This window comes from Salvelinus namaycush, chromosome 21 (assembly GCF_016432855.1).
Source record: "Salvelinus namaycush isolate Seneca chromosome 21, SaNama_1.0, whole genome shotgun sequence".
Classification (NCBI taxonomy): Eukaryota; Metazoa; Chordata; class Actinopteri; order Salmoniformes; family Salmonidae; genus Salvelinus; species Salvelinus namaycush.
The window spans coordinates 33,959,760-33,977,596 of record NC_052327.1 but is presented as its reverse complement, the minus strand read 5'-3'; the positions used below and the strand labels follow the sequence as shown (position 1 = coordinate 33,977,596).

The window sequence follows — 17,837 nt, the reverse complement described above, 5'->3', positions numbered from 1 at the left end:
CATATTTTTAACTTAAGACATCTGTGAGTTTCTATCCGTTTTGAGAGGATTACGTTCACATAAACTAGACAGAACTGTCTGTTATACTACGTGTAATGTCAGTGTTGGCCTCTGAAAAGGACTCCATTTGAAAACATTCAGCCAGGTGTGACGTTGAAATACACTATTGATCCTGGTATTGGGAAGTACTAGTGGAGTGTGTCGCAGCAAAGAGGTGATTACAAAACACATATTACAGCCAGTCTCAGACACGAAACCATCGGTTTATTACAGGAGCCCTGAATTACAGCATCAATTAAATGCAACCAAACATGCATAGCAGAACATATTGATCAACAAGGAAAATGAAACATAAGTCTCAGGCCAGAGTTGTGATAATTAAAAGTTGAAACTTTTTTGGCAAGCACCACGGTTGAAAGTTAGTAATTTCTCAAAAGGATTTTTTAACTATAAAAATAACAAAAAGTTAATTGACTCAATTAATTTCTTGCAGCTATAACTTTTTTGTTTTGCAAAAAACTGAATTGTTTTTGCCAAAAAGTGAGGTTGGTGAGAAATTGTGTAGTTGTGACTGACTGGTTTCCTGTGTTCCTAGATCATAGATGAGGAAGATACCCAGTTCATGACCAACTGTCCCCCGGCTGTGACGGAGAGCACCCCCCGCAGGAGGACCAGGATACAAGTGTTCTGGACAGCACCCCCTTCTGGCAGCGGCTGTGTCATCCTCAAGTGGGTACCTTTAATACTGCTACTACACTACTGCTACTACTACCACTACTAGAGCTACGGAAATATGTTTTGGGTTGGGGGGGGGGGGGGTGCTGAGGAGTATGTTTGTCCACTCATACAGGAGTTATAAAGCCCTACTTCATACAGGAGTAATAAAGCCCTAATTCACACAGGAGTAATAAAGCCCTAATTCATACAGGAGTAATACAGCCCTAATTCACACAGGAGTAATAAAGCCCTAATTCACACAGGACTAATAAAGCCCTAGTTCATACAGGAGTAGTAAAGCCCTAGTTCATACAGGAGTAGTAAAGCCCTAGTTCATACAAGAGTAATACAGCCCTAGTTCATACAGGAGTAATAAAGCCCTAGTTCATACAGGAGTAATAAAGCCCTAGTTCATACAGGAGTAATAAAGCCCTAGTTCACACAGGAGTAATAAAGCCCTAGTTCATACAGGAGTAATAAAGCCCTAGTTCATACAGGAGTAGTAAAGCCCTAGTTCATACAGGAGTAGTAAAGCCCTAGTTCATAGAGGAGTAATAAAGCCCTAGTTCATAGATGAGTAATAAAGCCCTAGTTCATACAGGAGTAATAAAGCCCTAGTTCATACAGGAGTAATAAAGCCCTCGCTCATACAGGAGTAATAAAGCCCTCGCTCATACAGGAGTAATAAAGCCCTAGTTCATAGAGGAGTAATAAAGCCCTAGTTCATACAGGAGTAATAAAGCCCTAGGTCATACAGGAGTAATAAAGCCCTAGTTCATACAGGAGTAATACAGCCCTAGTTCATACAGGAGTAATAAAGTCCTAGTTCACACAGGAGTAATAAAGCCCTAGTTCACAGAGGAGTAATAAAGCCCTAGTTCATACAGGAGTAATACAGCCCTAGTTCATACAGGAGTAATAAAGCCCTAGTTCATACAGGAGTAATAAAGTCCTAGTTCATACAGGAGTAATAAAGCCCTAGTTCATACAGGAGTAGTAAAGCCCTAGTTCATAGAGGAGTAATAAAGCCCTAGTTCATACAGGAGTAATACAGCCCTAGTTCATACAGGAGTAGTAAAGCCCTAGTTCATACAGGAGTAATAAAGCCCTAGTTCATACAGGAGTAATAAAGCCCTAGTTCATACAGGAGTAATAAAGCCCTAGTTCATACAGGAGTAATAAAGCCCTAGTTCATACAGCCCCCCCCCCCCCCCCCTCCATCATAGTCAATACCCGCTTTGGTGGCGCCTCTGGAGCGAGGACCCTTACAGTGAGTCCCGGACTGAAGACCATCCTAGAGGGCGCCACTGGACGGAGGGGCAGCTCCGGACTGAGGGGCAGCTCTGGACTGAGGGGCAGCTCCGGACTGAGGGGCAGCTCCAGACTGGAGGGCAGCTCATGACTGGAGGGCAGCTCATGACTGGAGGGCAGCTCATGACTGGAGGGCAGCTCATGACTGGAGGGCAGCTCATGACTGGAGGGCAGCTCATGACTGGAGGGCAGCTCATGACTGGAGGGCAGCTCATGACTGGAGGGCAGCTCAGATGGCGCTGGGCAGGCAGGCAGCTCAGATGGCGCTGGGCAGGCAGGCAGCTCAGATGGCGCTGGGCAGGCGGGCAGCTCAGATGGCGCTGGGCAGACGGGCAGCTCAGGCGGTGCTGGGCAGACGGGCAGCGCAGGCGGCGCTGGGCAGATGGCCGACTCTGACCTGCTGAGGCGCACAGTAGGCCTGGTGCGTGGTGCCGGAACTGGTGGTACCGGACTGGAGACACGCACCACTAGGCGAGTGCGGGGAGCAGGAACAGGGCACACTGGACTCTCAAGGCGCACTATAGGCCTGGTGCGTGGTGCCGGAACTGGTGGTACCGGGCTGAGAGCACGCACCTCAGGGCGAGTGCGGGGAGAAGGAACAGTGCATACAGGGCTCTGGACACGCACAGGAAGCTTGGTGCGTGGTGTTGGCACTGGTGGTACTGGGCCGAGGACACGCACCTCAGGGCTAGTGCGGGGAGGAGGAACAGGGCGTACTGGACTCTGGAGATGCACAGGAAGCTTGGTGCGTGGTGTTGGCACTGGTGGTACTGGGCCGAGAACACGCACCTCAGGATGAGTGCAAGAAGCAGGAACAGGACACACCGGGTTGTGAAGGTGTACTGGAGACCTGGTGTGTATAGCCGGCATCAAATCTTCTGGAACTTTAACACAAGTTTCAGGCTGAGTACGAGGAACTGACACAGGTGGCATCAGACAGCTAACACGCTCCTCAGGGCGAATGCCATGCATACTCTGCCAAACCAACAGCTCTCTCTCTTCACTCTCCTCCAATTTCGTCAACAACTCCTCGAATGTCTCATAATCTCCCCTTCGTTCACTCTCCTCCAATCTGTCCAATAACTCCTCGACCATCTCAGACTCACCCCTCAACTTCGCCGACTGTTCCAAGTGCCCCACACCAAGACATTTTTTGGGCTGTCTCTCGGGCTTCCTACCGTGTCGCCGTGCTGCCTCCATTCGCCGGTATCCCTCCGCACATTGCTCCATCGAATCCCAGGCGGGCTCCGGCACTCTCCCTGGGTCGACCGACCACCTGTCTATTTCCTCCCAAGTAGTGTAACCCAGATCCTCATTCTGCTGCCGAGCTAGCTCCTCAAAACGCCGCCTCTCTGCTTTCGCTGCCTCCAGTTCTGCCTTGGGGCGGCGATATTCCCCTGACTGTGCCCAGGGTCCTCCGCCGTCTAATATTTCCTCCCAATTCCAATATGCCTGCGATCGCTGCTGCTGCCTTGTATCACGCTGCTTGGTCCGGTTTTGGTGGGTGATTCTGTCACGATCGTCGTAACGTGGAAGAGAAGAGGACCAAGGCGCAGCGTGAAATGAATACATCTTCTTTATTATCAGACGAAGACGAAAATGAAACGAACACTATACAAACTAATCAAAACAATAAACCGACGAACGTGAAGCTATACAAACTAAGTGCTAACATGCAACATAGACATAGACAATCACCCACAAACTACCTAATGACTATGGTTGCCTAAATATGGCTCCCAATCAGAGACAACGATAGACAGCTGTCTCTAATTGAGAACCAATCTAGGCAACCATAGACATACATACACCTAGACTAAACACTGCCCCATAAACATACAAAAAAACCTAGACAATACAAAACACATACTTCCCCCATGTCACACCCTGACCTAACTAAAATAATAAAGAAAACAAAGATAACTAAGGCCAGGGCTTGACAATACAGGAGTAATAAAGCCCTAGTTCATACAGGAGTAATAAAGCCCTAGTTCATACAGGAGTAATAAAGCCCTAGTTCATACAGGAGTAATAAAGCCCTAGTTCATACAGGAGTAATAAAGCCCTAGTTCATACAGGAGTAATAAAGCCCTAGTTCATACAGGAGTAATAAAGCCCTAGTTCATACAGGAGTAGTAAAGCCCTAGTTCATACAGGAGTAGTAAAGCCCTAGTTCATACAGGAGTAGTAAAGCCCTAGTTCATACAGGAGTAGTAAAGCCCTAGTTCATACAGGAGTAGTAAAGCCCTAGTTCATACAGGAGTAGTAAAGCCCTAGTTCATACAGGAGTAGTAAAGCCCTAGTTCATACAGGAGTAGTAAAGCCCTAGTTCATAGAGGAGTAATAAAGCCCTAGTTCATAGAGGAGTAATACAGCTCTAGTTCATAGAGGAGTAATAAAGCCCTAATTCACACAGGAGTAATAAAGCCCTAGTTCATACAGGAGTAATAAAGCCCTAGTTCATAGAGGAGTAATAAAACCCTAGTTCATAGAGGAGTAATAAAGCCCTAGTTCATAGAGGAGTAATAAAGCCCTAGTTCATACAGGAGTAATGAAGCCCTGGTTCATAGAGGAGTAATAAAGCCCTAGTTCATAGAGGAGTAATAAAGTCCTAGTTCATACAGGAGTAATACAGCCCTAGTTCATACAGGAGTAATAAAGCCCTAGTTCATACAGGAGTAATGAAGCCCTCGCTCACACAGGAGTAATATAATTTTGTGATTTGTATTATTACTTTTTTATGTCTGTTTATCAAAGGATGCTGCACTGTCATAACCACTGTTACTGTAACTGTTAATGCTAACAAAGATCTGTTTCGGAATACCATTTCTCATTATTCATACAGGTGCGATTAAATGTATTAGCACCCTTGCACTATTCACTATTTCTTCTAAAATAAGCTGAAATTGAAAAAACATTTGGTGTTCACATGTGGTAATTTTGTTTGATTCACAAACTGGACCAAGAAGAAAAAACTCTCAAAACTGAAATTGAGATTTTTCACTTCAAAGTAAAGAAAAATGGCCTGGTTTATTCAACATTCAAATCTATTTGGTTGTTAGGCAAGCTATGTGGCTGTTCTAGGCACCATGTCTTTGCAGTTGACTACCTATGGGTAGCTAGAGAGCACGGTCATGCTGATTAGTGGTCTGAAGAAGCAGGTGTGACTACAGACAATAGCGTTATAATGTCCCAGATCAACGCCCCTCCCTCCATGGTTATAGTACTGAATTAGTCTTACGTGATAACATTGGGAGTAAAGTTTTCATGATGATAAGCTTGGTGTAAAAGTTTTGGAGAATTTATAACCTTTTATATAAAGTCTCACGACACAAAAAGTGGCAGGATTGTAAATAACATTGTGTTTCTTACTCCTGGCCAGAAACACTGATAGTCACCGATCAAGTTGAGTAGTCTTGCTATGTTAGAACGACGTGTGGGTTCAACTCGTCCCAAAGGAGCCCTGATGTGCCTCGGTAATTCCGTGTCAGTCATGAAGCGTGAGCCAAATTCATTCCAAAAGCTGCTCTTTGACAGGAATTGTAGTACTTCCAGAAGTGTTGGAATGAAACAACATTGACAAACATTAACACACACAGATAGACACTAACAATTGTTCGTTGTTGTGACAAAATCCATGTACAATGTGTGGTCGACACACATAACATACTGTGAATGTGCGCCAGTGCCTGTACAAAGCTGCATGATTAGCAGAAACGGAGAAGAGGCAGCCTGGCCCTAATAATTCTCAAAATGGGTTGAAATTGGGTGTTAAATAACTATTACAATGGCATATTGCTTGGTCACCTGAAAGCCATTTCTTATGTTAAGAATTGTGAAATGGAGGTTAGATTAAATTTGGCCATGAATATTGAACAATTAAAGGTAGACTCAGCGAAATGACGTTGCCACGAGCAGCACCTTAGATATTGAGATGCAGTGAGATGAGTGAGATGACTTCGCTCTCACACAGTCACGCACAGTGTCGACGCATGTGAATGGGTTAGCTTCACTCTGTTACAACTTTGTAACCAGGGCACCAAAACTGCAGAGAAGTTGAGCCTTGCACTTTAATGCTCTTAGTTTTTGCGGAAATTGACCCACTATACTGTTCACTTTCTGCATCTACTTCATATCGCTGAGTCTACCTTTAAGCTCTGCTATATACAGAGCCTTCGGAAATTTTCAGACCCCTTGACTTTGACTAGTTTTTTCCCTCATCAATCTACACACAATACCCCATAATGACAAAGTAAAAACAGTTTTTTAGGAATTTTTGCTCATTTATTAAGAATAAAAAACAGAAATATAACATTTACATAAGTATTCAGACCCTTTACTCAGTACTTTGTTGAAGCACCTTTGGCAACGATTACAGCCTCGAGTCTTCTTGGGTATGACACTACAAGCTTGGCACACCTGTATTTGGGGAGTTTCACCCATTCTTCTCTGCAGATCCTCTCAAACTCTGTCAGGTTGGATGGGGAGCGTTGCTGTACAGCTATTTTCAGGTCTCCAGAGCTGTTAGATCGGGTTAAAGTTTGGACTCTGGCTGGGCCACTCAAGGACATTCAGAGACTGTCCTTGAGGTCACTCCTGTGTTGTCTTGGCTGTGTGCTTAGGGTGGTTGTCCTATTGGAAGGTGAACCTTCGCCCCAGTCTGAGGTCCTGAGCCCTCTGGAGCAGGTTTTCATCAAGGATCTCTCACCGTACTTTGCTCCGTTCCTCTTTCCCTCGATTCTGACTAGTCTCCCAGTCCCTGCCGCTGAAAAATATCCCTACAGCATGACGCTGCCACCCCATGCTTCACCGTAGGGATGGTGCCAGGTGTCCTCCAGATGTGACGCTTGGCATTTAGGCCAAAGAGTTTAGTCTTGGTTTCATCAGACCAGAGAATCTTGTTTCTCATGATCTGAGAGTCTTTAGGTGACTTTTGACAAACTCCAAGCGGGCTGTCACGTGCCTTTTACTGAGGAGCGGTTTCTGTCTGGCCACTCTACCAGAAAGGCCTGATTGGTGGAGTGCTGCAGAGATGGTTGTCCTTCTGGAAGGTTCTCTCATCTCCACAGAGGAACTCTAGACGTCTGTCAGAGTGACCATCAGGTTCTTGGTCACCTCCCTGACCAAGGCCCTTCTCCCCCGATTGCTCAGTTTGGCCGGGCGGACAGCTCTAGGAAGAGTCTTGGTGGTTCCAAACTTCTTCAATGCTGCAGAAATGTTTTGGTACCCTTCCCAATAGACAGAATCCTGTCACGGAACTCTACGGGCAATTCCTTTGACCTAATGGAATATTTTTTGCTCTGATATACACTGTCAGCTGTGGGACCTTATATAGACAGGTGGTTGCCTTTCCAAATCATGTCCAAACAATTGAATTTACCACAGGTGACTCCAATCAAGTTGTAGAAACTTCTCAAGGATGATCAATGGAAACAGGATGCACCTGATCTCAATTTTGAGTCTCATATCAAAGGGTCTGAATACTTATCTAAATAAGGTATTTCTGTTTTTTATTTTAATACGTTTGCAAAAATGTCCAAAAACCTGTTTTCACTTTGTCATTATGGGTTATTGTGTGTAGATTGGATTTTTTTTTAGATTTAATACATTTTTGAATAATTCTGTAACGTAGCAACATGTGGAAAAAGTCAAGGGGCCTGAATACTTTCCGAAGGCACTATAGATATTTAAGAGATCCTTTTCCCTAACACATCCTGTCTCTCGTTCCTCTGGCCTGGATTTACACAGAAAATAGTGCTGCCGTTCACTGACTTAGTGCTGGATGTAACTCACTCCTACACTGACTTAGTGCTGGATGTAACACACTCCTACACTGACTTAGTGCTGGATGTAACTCACTCCTACACTGACTTAGTGCTGGCTGTAACTCACTCCTACACTGACTTAGTGCTGGATGTAACTCACTCCTACACTGACTTAGTGCTGGATGTAACACACTCCTACACTGACTTAGTGCTGGATGTAACTCACTCCTACACTGACTTAGTGCTGGATGTAACACACTCCTACACTGACTTAGTGCTGGATGTAACTCACTCCTACACTGACTTAGTGCTGGATGTAACTCACTCTACACTGACTTAGTGCTGGATGTAACTCACTCCTACACTGACTTAGTGCTGGATGTAACTCACTCCTACACTGACTTAGTGCTGGATGTAACTCACTCCTACACTGACTTAGTGCTGGATGTAACACACTCCTACACTGACTTAGTGCTGGATGTAACACACTCCTACACTGACTTAGTGCTGGATGTAACTCACTCCTACACTGACTTAGTGCTGGATGTAACTCATCCTACACTGACTTAGTGTGGATGTAACACACTCCTACACTGACTTAGTGCTGGATGTAACTCACTCCTACACGAATTAGTGCTGGATGTAACTCCCTCCTACATGACTTAGTGCTGGATGTAACTCACTCCTACACTGACTTAGTGCTGGATGTAACTCACTCCTACACTGACTTAGTGCTGGATGTAACTCACTCCTACACTGACTTAGTGTGGATGTAACTCACTCCTACACTGACTTAGTGTGATGTAACTCACTCCTACACTGACTTAGTGCTGGATGTAACTCACTCCTACACTGACTTAGTGCTGGTTGTAACTCACTCCTACACTGACTTAGTGCTGGATGTAACTCACTCCTACACTGACTTAGTGCTGGATGTAACTCACTCCTACACTGACTTAGTGCTGGATGTAACTCACTCCTACACTGACTTAGTGCTGGATGTAACTCACTCCTACACTGACTTAGTGCTGGATGTAACTCACTCCTACACTGACTTAGTGCTGGATGTAACTCACTCCTACACTGACTTAGTGCTGGATGTAACTCACTCCTACACTGACTTAGTGCTGGATGTAACTCACTCCTACACTGACTTAGTGCTGGATGTAACTCACTCCTACACTGACTTAGTGCTGGCTGTAACTCACTCCTCTTTGCCTAAGTCTTTGAAGAAATATCCACGATAGATACTTTTCATTTATCTTCCTGTCTCATACGACAGATAGTTTACTGCGGTCCAAGTATTATTCTAATAAATGTTGCGCTGAGAAACATCTGCTATGCAAATCTCACCGTATTATTTTGACTTTGTCTTTGCCAGACAAAGTAGAGATAGAGCTCTCTACCTCGTACCGGAGCGTTGGGCTGCCTGCCAGACAAAGTAGAGATAGAGCTCTCTACCTCGTACCGGAGCGTTGGGCTGCCTGCCAGACAAAGTAGAGATAGAGCTCTCTACCTCGTACCGGAGCGGTGGGCTGCCTGCCAGACAAAGTTAAGATAGAGCTCTCTACCTCGTACCGGAGCGGTGGGCTGCCTGCCAGACAAAGTAGAGATAGAGCTCTCTACCTCGTACCGGAGCGGTGGGCTGCCTGCCAGACAAAGTAGAGATAGAGCTCTCTACCTCGTACCGGATCGGTGGGCTGCCTGCCAGACAAAGTAGAGATAGAGCTCTCTACCTCGTACCGGAGCGGTGGGCTGCCTGCCAGACAAAGTAGAGATAGAGCTCTCTACCTCGTACCGGAGCGGTGGGCTGCCTGCCAGACAAAGTAGAGATAGAGCTCTCTACCTCGTACCGGAGCGGTGGGCTGCCTGCCAGACAAAGTAGAGATAGAGCTCTCTACTCCGTACCGGAGCGGTGGGCTGCCTGCCAGACAAAGTAGAGATAGAGCTCTCTACCTCGTACCGGAGCGTTGGGCTGGCTGCCAGACAAAGTAGAGATAGAGCTCTCTACCCTCGTACCGGAGCGGTGGGCTGCCTGCCAGACAAAGTAGAGATAGAGCTCTCTACCTCGTACCGGAGCGGGGCTGCTGCCAGACAAAGTAGAGATAGAGCTCTCTACTCGTACCGGATCGGTGGGCTGCCTGCCAGACAAAGTAGAGATAGAGCTCTCTACCTCGTACCGGAGCGGTGGGCTGCCTGCCAGACAAAGTAGAGATAGAGCTCTCTACCTCGTACCGGAGCGTTGGGCTGCCTGCCAGACAAAGTAGAGATGAGCTCTCTACCTGTACCGGAGCGTTGGGCTGCCTGCCAGACAAAGTAGAGATAGAGCTCTCTACCTCGTACCGGAGCGTTGGGCTGCCTGCCAGACAAAGTAGAGATAGAGCTCTCTACCTCTACCGGAGCGGTGGGCTGCCTGCCAGACAAAGTAGAGATAGAGCTCTCTACCTCGTACCGGAGCGTTGGGCCTGCCTGAGACAAAGTAGAGATAGAGCTCTCTACCTCGTACCGGAGCGTTGGGCTGCCTGACAGACAAAGTAGAGATAGCGTCTCTACCTCGTACCGGAGCGGTGGGCTGCCTGCCAGACAAGTAGAGATAGAGCTCTCTACCTCGTACCGGAGCGTTGGGCTGGCTGCCAGACAAGATGAGATAGAGTCTCTACCTCGTACCGGAGCGTTGGGCTGCCTGCCAGACAAAGCAGAGATAGAGCTCTCTACCTCGTACCGGAGCGTTGGACTGCCTGCCAGACAAAGCAGAGATAGAGCTCTCTACCTCGTACCGGAGCGGTGGGCTGCCTGCCAGACAAAGTAGAGATAGAGCTCTCTACCTCGTACCGGAGCGGTGGGCTGCGCCCAGACAAAGTAGAGATAGAGCTCTATACCTCGTACCGGAGCGTTGGGCTGCCTGCCAGACAAAGTAGAGATAGAGCTCTCTACCTCGTAACGGATCGGTGGGCTGCCTGCCAGACAAAGTAGAGATAGAGCTCTCTACCTCGTACCGGAGCGGTGGGCTGCCTGCCAGACAAAGTAGAGATAGAGCTCTCTACCTGTACCGGAGCGGTGGGCTGCCTGCCAGACAAAGTAGAGATAGAGCTCTCTACCTGTACCGGAGCGTTGGGCTTCCTGCCAGACAAAGTAGAGATAGAGCTCTCTACCTCGTACCGGAGCGGTGGGCTGCCTGCCAGACAAGGTAGAGATAGAGCTCTCTACCTCGTACCGGAGCGGGGGCTGCCTGCCAGACAAAGTAGAGATAGAGCTCTCTACCTCGTACCGGAGCGTTGGGCTGCCTGCCAGACAAAGTAGAGATAGAGCTCTCTACCTCGTACCGGAGCGTTGGGCTGCCTGCCAGACAAAGTAGAGATAGAGCTCTCTACCTCGTACCGGAGCGTTGGGCTGCCTGCCTGTCAAAGTAGAGATAGAGCTCTCTACCTCGTACCGGAGCGTTGGGCTGCCTGCCTGTCAAAGTAGAGATAGAACTCTCTACCTCGTACCGGAGCGTTGGGCTGCCTGCCAGACAAAGTAGAGATAGAGCTCTCTACCTCGTACCGGAGCGTTGGGCTGCTGCCGTCAAAGTAGAGATAGAACTCTCTACCTCGTACCGGAGCGTTGGGTGCCTGCCAGACAAAGTAGAGATAGAGCTCTCTACCTCGTACCGGAGCGTTGGGCTGCTGCCTGTCAAAGTAGGATAGAGCTCTCTACCTCGTACCGGAGCGTTGGGCTGCCTGCCAGACAAAGTAGAGATAGAGCTCTCTACCTCGTACCGGAGCGGTGGGCTGCCTGCCAGACAAAGTAGAGATAGAGCTCTCTACCTCGTACGGAGCGTTGGGCTGCCTGCAGACAAAGTAGAGATGAGCTCTCTACCTCGTACCGGAGGTTGGGCTGCCTGCCAGACAAAGTAGAGATAGAGCTCTCTACCTCGCCGGAGCGGTGGGCTGCCTGCCAGACAAAGTAGAGATAGAGCTCTCTATCTCGTACCGGAGCGTTGGGCTGCCTGCCAGACAAAGTAGAGATAGAGCTCTACCTCGTACCGGAGCGTGGGCTGCCTGCCAGACAAAGTAGAGATAGAGCTCTCTACCTCGTACCGGAGCGTTGGGCTGCCTGCCTGTCAAAGTAGAGATAGAGCTCTCTACCTCGTTCCGGAGCGTTGGGCTGCCTGCCTGTCAAAGTAGAGATAGAGCTCTCTACCTCGTACCGGAGCGTTGGGCTTCCTGCCAGACAAAGTAGAGATAGAGCTCTCTACCTCGTACCGGAGCGGTGGGCTGCCTGCCAGACAAGGTAGAGATAGAGCTCTCTACCTCGTACCGGAGCAGTGGGCTGCCTGCCAGACAAAGTAGAGATAGAGCTCTCTACCTCGTACCGGAGCGTTGGGCTGCCTGCCTGTCAAAGTAGAGATAGAACTCTCTACCTCGTACCGGAGCGTTAGGCTGCCTGCCAGACAAAGTAGAGATAGAGCTCTCTCCTCGTACCGGAGCGTTGGGCTGCCTGCCAGACAAAGTAGAGATAGAGCTCTCTACCTCGTACCGGAGCGGTGGGCTGCCTGCCAGACAAAGTAGAGATAGAGCTCTATACCTCGTACCGGAGCGTTGGGCTGCCTGCCAGACAAAGTAGAGATAGAGCTCTCTACCTCGTACCGGAGCGGGGGCTGCTGCAGACAAAGTAGAGATAGAGCTCTCTACCTCGTAACGGATCGGTGGGTGCCTGCCAGACAAAGTAGTAGAGATAGAGCTCTCTACCTCGTACCGGGCGGTGGGCTGCCTGCCAGACAAAGTAGAGATAGAGCTCTCTACCTCGTACCGGAGCGTGGGGCGCTGCCTGTCAAAGTAGAGATGAGCTCTCTACCTCGTACCGGAGCGTTGGGCTGCCTGCCAGACAAGGTAGAGATAGAGCTCTCTACCTCGTACCGGAGCGGGTGGGCTGCCTGCCAGACAAAGTAGAGATAGAGCTCTCTACCTCGTACCGGAGCGGTGGGCTGCCTGCCAGACAAAGTAGAGATAGAGCTCTCTACCTCGTACCGGAGCGGTGGGCTGCCTGCCAGACAAAGTAGAGATAGAGCTCTCTACCTCGTAACGGATCGGTGGGCTGCCTGCCAGACAAAGTAGAGATAGAGCTCTCTACCTCGTACCGGAGCGTGGGCTGCCTGCCAGACAAAGTAGAGATAGAGCTCTCTACCTCGTACCGGAGCGTTGGGCTGCCTGCCAGACAAAGTAGAGATAGAGCTCTTACCTCGTACCGGAGCGTTGGGCTGCCTGCCTGTCAAAGTAGAGATAGAGCTCTCTACCTCGTACCGGAGCGTTGGGCTGCCTGCCAGACAAAGTAGAGATAGAGCTCTCTACCTCGTACCGGACGGTGGGCTGCCTGCCAGACAAAGTAGAGATAGAGCTCTCTACCTCGTACCGGAGCGTTGGGCTGCCTGCCGACAAAGTAGAGATAGAGGCTCTCTACCTCGTACCGGAGCGTGGGCTGCTGCCAGACAAAGTAGAGATAGAGCTCTCTACCTCGTACCGGAGCGGTGGGCTGCCTGCCAGACAAAGTAGAGATAGAGCTCTCTATCTCGTACCGGAGCGTTGGGCTGCCTGCCAGACAAAGTAGAGATAGAGCTCTACCTCGTACCGGAGCGGTGGGCTGCCTGCCAGACAAAGTAGAGATAGAGCTCTCTACCTCGTACCGGAGCGTTGGGCTGCCTGCCTGTCAAAGTAGAGATAGAGCTCTCTACCTCGTTCCGGAGCGTTGGGCTGCCTGCCTGTCAAAGTAGAGATAGAGCTCTCTACCTCGTACCGGAGCGGTGGGCGCCTGCCAGAAAGGTAGAGATAGAGCCTCTACCTCGTACCGGAGCAGTGGGCTGCCTGCAGACAAAGTAGAGATAGAGCTCTCTACCTCGTAAGGAGCGTTGGGCTGCCTGCCTGTCAAAGTAGAGATAGAACTCTCTACCTCGTACCGGAGCGTTGGGCTGCCTGCCAGACAAAGTAGAGATAGAGCTCTCTACCTCGTACCGGAGCGGTGGGCTGCCTGCCAGACAAAGTAGAGATAGAGCTCTCTACCTCGTACCGGAGCGGTGGGCTGCTGCCAGACAAAGTAGAGATAGAGCTCTAACCTCGTACCGGAGCGTTGGGCTGCCTGCCAGACAAAGTAGAGATAGAGCTCTCTACCTCGTACCGGAGCGGTGGGCTGCCGCCAGACAAAGTAGAGATAGAGCTCTCTACCTCGTAACGGATCGGTGGGCTGCCTGCCAGACAAAGTAGAGATAGAGCTCTCTACCTCGTACCGGAGCGGTGGGCTCCCTGCCAGACAAAGTAGAGATAGAGCTCTCTACCTCGTACCGGAGCGGTGGGCTGCCTGCCTGTCAAAGTAGAGATAGAGCTCTCTACCTCGTACCGGAGCGTTGGGCTGCCTGCCAGACAAGGTAGAGATAGAGCTCTCTACCTCGTACCGGAGCGGTGGGCTGCCTGCCAGACAAAGTAGAGATAGAGCTCTCTACCTCGTACCGGAGCGGTGGGCTGCCTGCCAGACAAAGTAGAGATAGAGCTCTCTACCTCGTACCGGAGCGGTGGGCGCCTGCCAGACAAAAGTAGAGATAGAGCTCTCTACCTCGTAACGGATCGGTGGGCTGCCTGCCAGAAAGTAGAGATAGAGCTCTCTACCTCGTAGGAGCGGTGGGCTGCCTGCCAGACAAAGTAGAGATAGAGCTCCTCTACCTCGTACCGGAGCGGTGGGCTGCCGCCAGACAAAGTAGAGATAGAGCTCTCTACCTCGTACCGGAGCGGTGGGCTGCCTGCCAGACAAAGTAGAGATAGAGCTCTCATCTCGTACCGGAGCGTGGGCTGCCTGCCAGACAAAGTAGAGATAGAGCTCTACCTCGTACCGGAGCGTTGGGCTGCCTGCCAGACAAAGTAGAGATAGAGCTCTTACCTCGTACCGGAGCGTTGGGCTGCCTGCCTGTCAAAGTAGAGATAGAGCTCTCTACTCCGTACCGGAGCGTTGGGCTGCCTGCCAGACAAAGTAGAGATAGAGCTCTCTACCTCGTACCGGAGGGGTGGGCTGCCTGCCGTCAAAGTAGAGATAGAGCTCTCTACCCCGTACCGGAGCGTTGGGCTGCCTGCCAGACAAAGTAGAGATAGAGCTCTCTACCTCGTACCGGAGCGGTGGGCTGCCTGCCAGACAAAGTAGAGATAGAGCTCTCTACCTCGTACCGGAGCGTTGGGCTGCCTGCCAGACAAAGTAGAGATAGAGCTCTCTACCTCGTACCGGAGCGGTGGGCTGCCTGCCAGACAAAGTAGAGATAGAGCTCTACCTCGTACCGGAGCGGTGGGCTGCCTGCCAGACAAAGTAGAGATAGAGCTCTCTACCTCGTACCGGAGCGGTGGGCTGCCTGCCAGACAAAGTAGAGATAGAGCTCTCTATCTCGTACCGGAGCGTTGGGCTGCCTGCCAGACAAAGTAGAGATAGAGCTCTCTACTCGTACCGGAGTGTTGGCTGCCTGCCAGACAAAGTAGAGATAGAGCTCTCTACCTCGTACCGGAGGTTGGGCTGCCTGCCAGACAAAGTAGAGATAGAGCTCTCTACCTCGTACCGGAGCGTTGGGCTGCCTGCCAGACAAAGTAGAGATAGAGCTCTCTACCTCGTACCGGAGCGGTGGGCTGCCTGCCAGACAAAGTAGAGATAGAGCTCTCTACCTCGTACCGGAGCGTTGGGCTGCCTGCCAGACAAAGTAGAGATAGAGCTCTCTACCTCGTACCGGAGCGTTGGGCTGCCTGCCAGACAAAGTAGAGATAGAGCTCTCTACCTCGTACCGGAGCGGTGGGCTGCCTGCCAGACAAAGTAGAGATAGAGCTCTCTACCTCGTACCGGAGCGTTGGGCTGCTGCCAGACAAAGTAGAGATAGAGCTCTCTACCTCGTACCGGAGCGGTGGGCTGCCTGCCAGACAAAGTAGAGATAGAGCTCTCTACCTCGTACCGGAGCGTTGGGCTGCCTGCCAGACAGTAGAGATAGAGCCTCTACCTCGTACCGGAGCGTTGGGCTGCCTGCCAGACAAAGTAGAGATAGAGCTCTCTACTCGTACGGAGCGGTGGGCTGCCTGCCCAAAGTAGAGATAGAGCTCTCTACTCGTACCGGAGCGTTGGGCTGCTGCCAGACAAAGTAGAGATAGAGCTCTCTACCTCGTACCGGAGCGGTTGGGCTGCCTGCCAGACAAAGTAGAGATAGAGCTCTCTACCTCGTACCGGACGTTGGGCTGCCTGCCAGACAAAGTAGAGATAGAGCTCTCTACCTCGTACCGGAGCGTTGGGCTGCCTGCCAGACAAAGTAGAGATAGAGCTCTATTACTCGTACCGGAGCGGTGGGCTGCCTGCCAGACAAAGTAGAGATAGAGCTCTCTACCTCGTACCGGAGCGGTGGGCTGCCTGCCAGACAAAGTAGAGATAGAGCTCTCTACCTCGTACCGGAGCGTTGGGCTGCCTGCCAGACAAAGGCCAATAAACAGGCTGCCAACTCTGTCCACCGAACATCAAATAAAACTCCAATTACTGCTAGGAGAGGTCCAATCATTCTCCCACTGAATCTCATAAAGGATATCACAACAGAGATCCCACAACGATGCGCCTCCTCCTACTCTACAGAGTCTTGTCATTAGTGATACTTTATCTTGTATACTAAAGTGTCAAAGGCTGTTATGTCACAGGGCACTGCACAAAGAGCTCTTGGAGGTTTGACCTGAACAGCAGAACTGGAGAGAGCATCTCAGAGTACACAAACAAAACAGACGCAGTGACTCATTGAGATGAGGAAGGTCTAAATGGAGCTCCTGCTCTCTATAGCCATCCTCTCCTGCTCTCAAAACCACCCTCTCCTGCTCTCTATAGCCATCATCTCCTGCTCTCTATAGCCATCCTCTCCTGCTCTCTATAGCAACCCTCTCACCTCTCTATAGCCACCCTCTCCTGCTCTCTATAGCCACCCTCTCCTGCTCTCTATAGCCATCCTCTCCTGCTCTCTATAGCCATCCTCTCCTGCTCTCTATAGCCACCCTCTCCTGCTCTCTATAGCCATCCTATCCTGCTCTCTATAGCAACCCTCTCCTGCTCTCTATAGCCATCCTCTCCTGCTCTCAAAACCACCCTCTCCTGCTCTCTATAGCCACCCTCTCCTGCTCTCTATAGCCACTCTCTACTGCTCTCTATAGCCACTCTCTACTGCTCTCTATAGCCACCCTCTCCTGCTCTCTATAGCCACCCTCTACTGCTCTCTATAGCCACTCTCTACTGCTCTCTATAGCCAACCTCTCATGCTCTCTATAGCCACACTCTACTGCTCTCTATAGCCACGCTCTACTGCTCTCTATAGCCACCCTCTCCTGCTCTCTATAGCCACCCTCTACTGCTCTCTATAGCCACCCTCTCATGCTCTCTATAATCACCCTCTCCTGCTCTCTATAGCCACCCTCTCCTGCTCTCTATAGCCACCCTCTCCTGCTCTCTATAAGAACACCTCTCATGCTCTCTATAGCCATCATCTCCTGCTCTCTATAGCCACCCTCTCCTGCTCTCTATAATCACCCTCTCCTGCTCTCTATAGCCACCCTCTCATGCTCTGTTGAGCCACCCTCTCCTGCTCTCTATAGCCAACCTCTCCTGCTCTCTATAGCCACCCTCTCATGCTCTCTATAGCCACCCTCTCCTGCTCTCTATAGCCACCCTCTCCTGCTCTCTATAGCCACCCTCCCCTCTCTATAGCCACCCTTTCTGCTCTCTATATCACCTCTCCTGCTCTCATATCCAACCTATCCTGCTGCTATAGCCACCCATATCCTGCTCTCTATAGCCAACCTATCCTGCTCTCTATAGCCAACCTCTCCTGCTCTCTATAGCCACCCTCTCTGCTCTCTATAGCCATCTCTACTGCTCTCTAAGCCACCTCTCCTGCTTCTAACCACCCTCTCCTGCTCTATAGCCACACATCAGTCTCTAAGCTCTATAGCCACCATCTCCTGCTCTCTATAGCCACCCTCTCCTGCTCTCTATATCCTTCTCCTGCTCTCTATAGCCACCCTATCC

General features: G+C 50.2%; 1 protein-coding gene across 1 annotated transcript in view; it reads left to right on the top strand.

Annotated features, from left to right (window-relative positions):
• spon1b (spondin 1b) overlaps positions 1-17,837 on the top strand; it is a 127,171-nt gene that overhangs the window by 18,876 nt on the left and 90,458 nt on the right. The window contains exon 3 of the mRNA XM_039017608.1: positions 596-729. Coding sequence (XP_038873536.1) covers positions 596-729 — 134 coding nt within the window. The remainder of the gene's footprint in view (positions 1-595; positions 730-17,837) is intronic.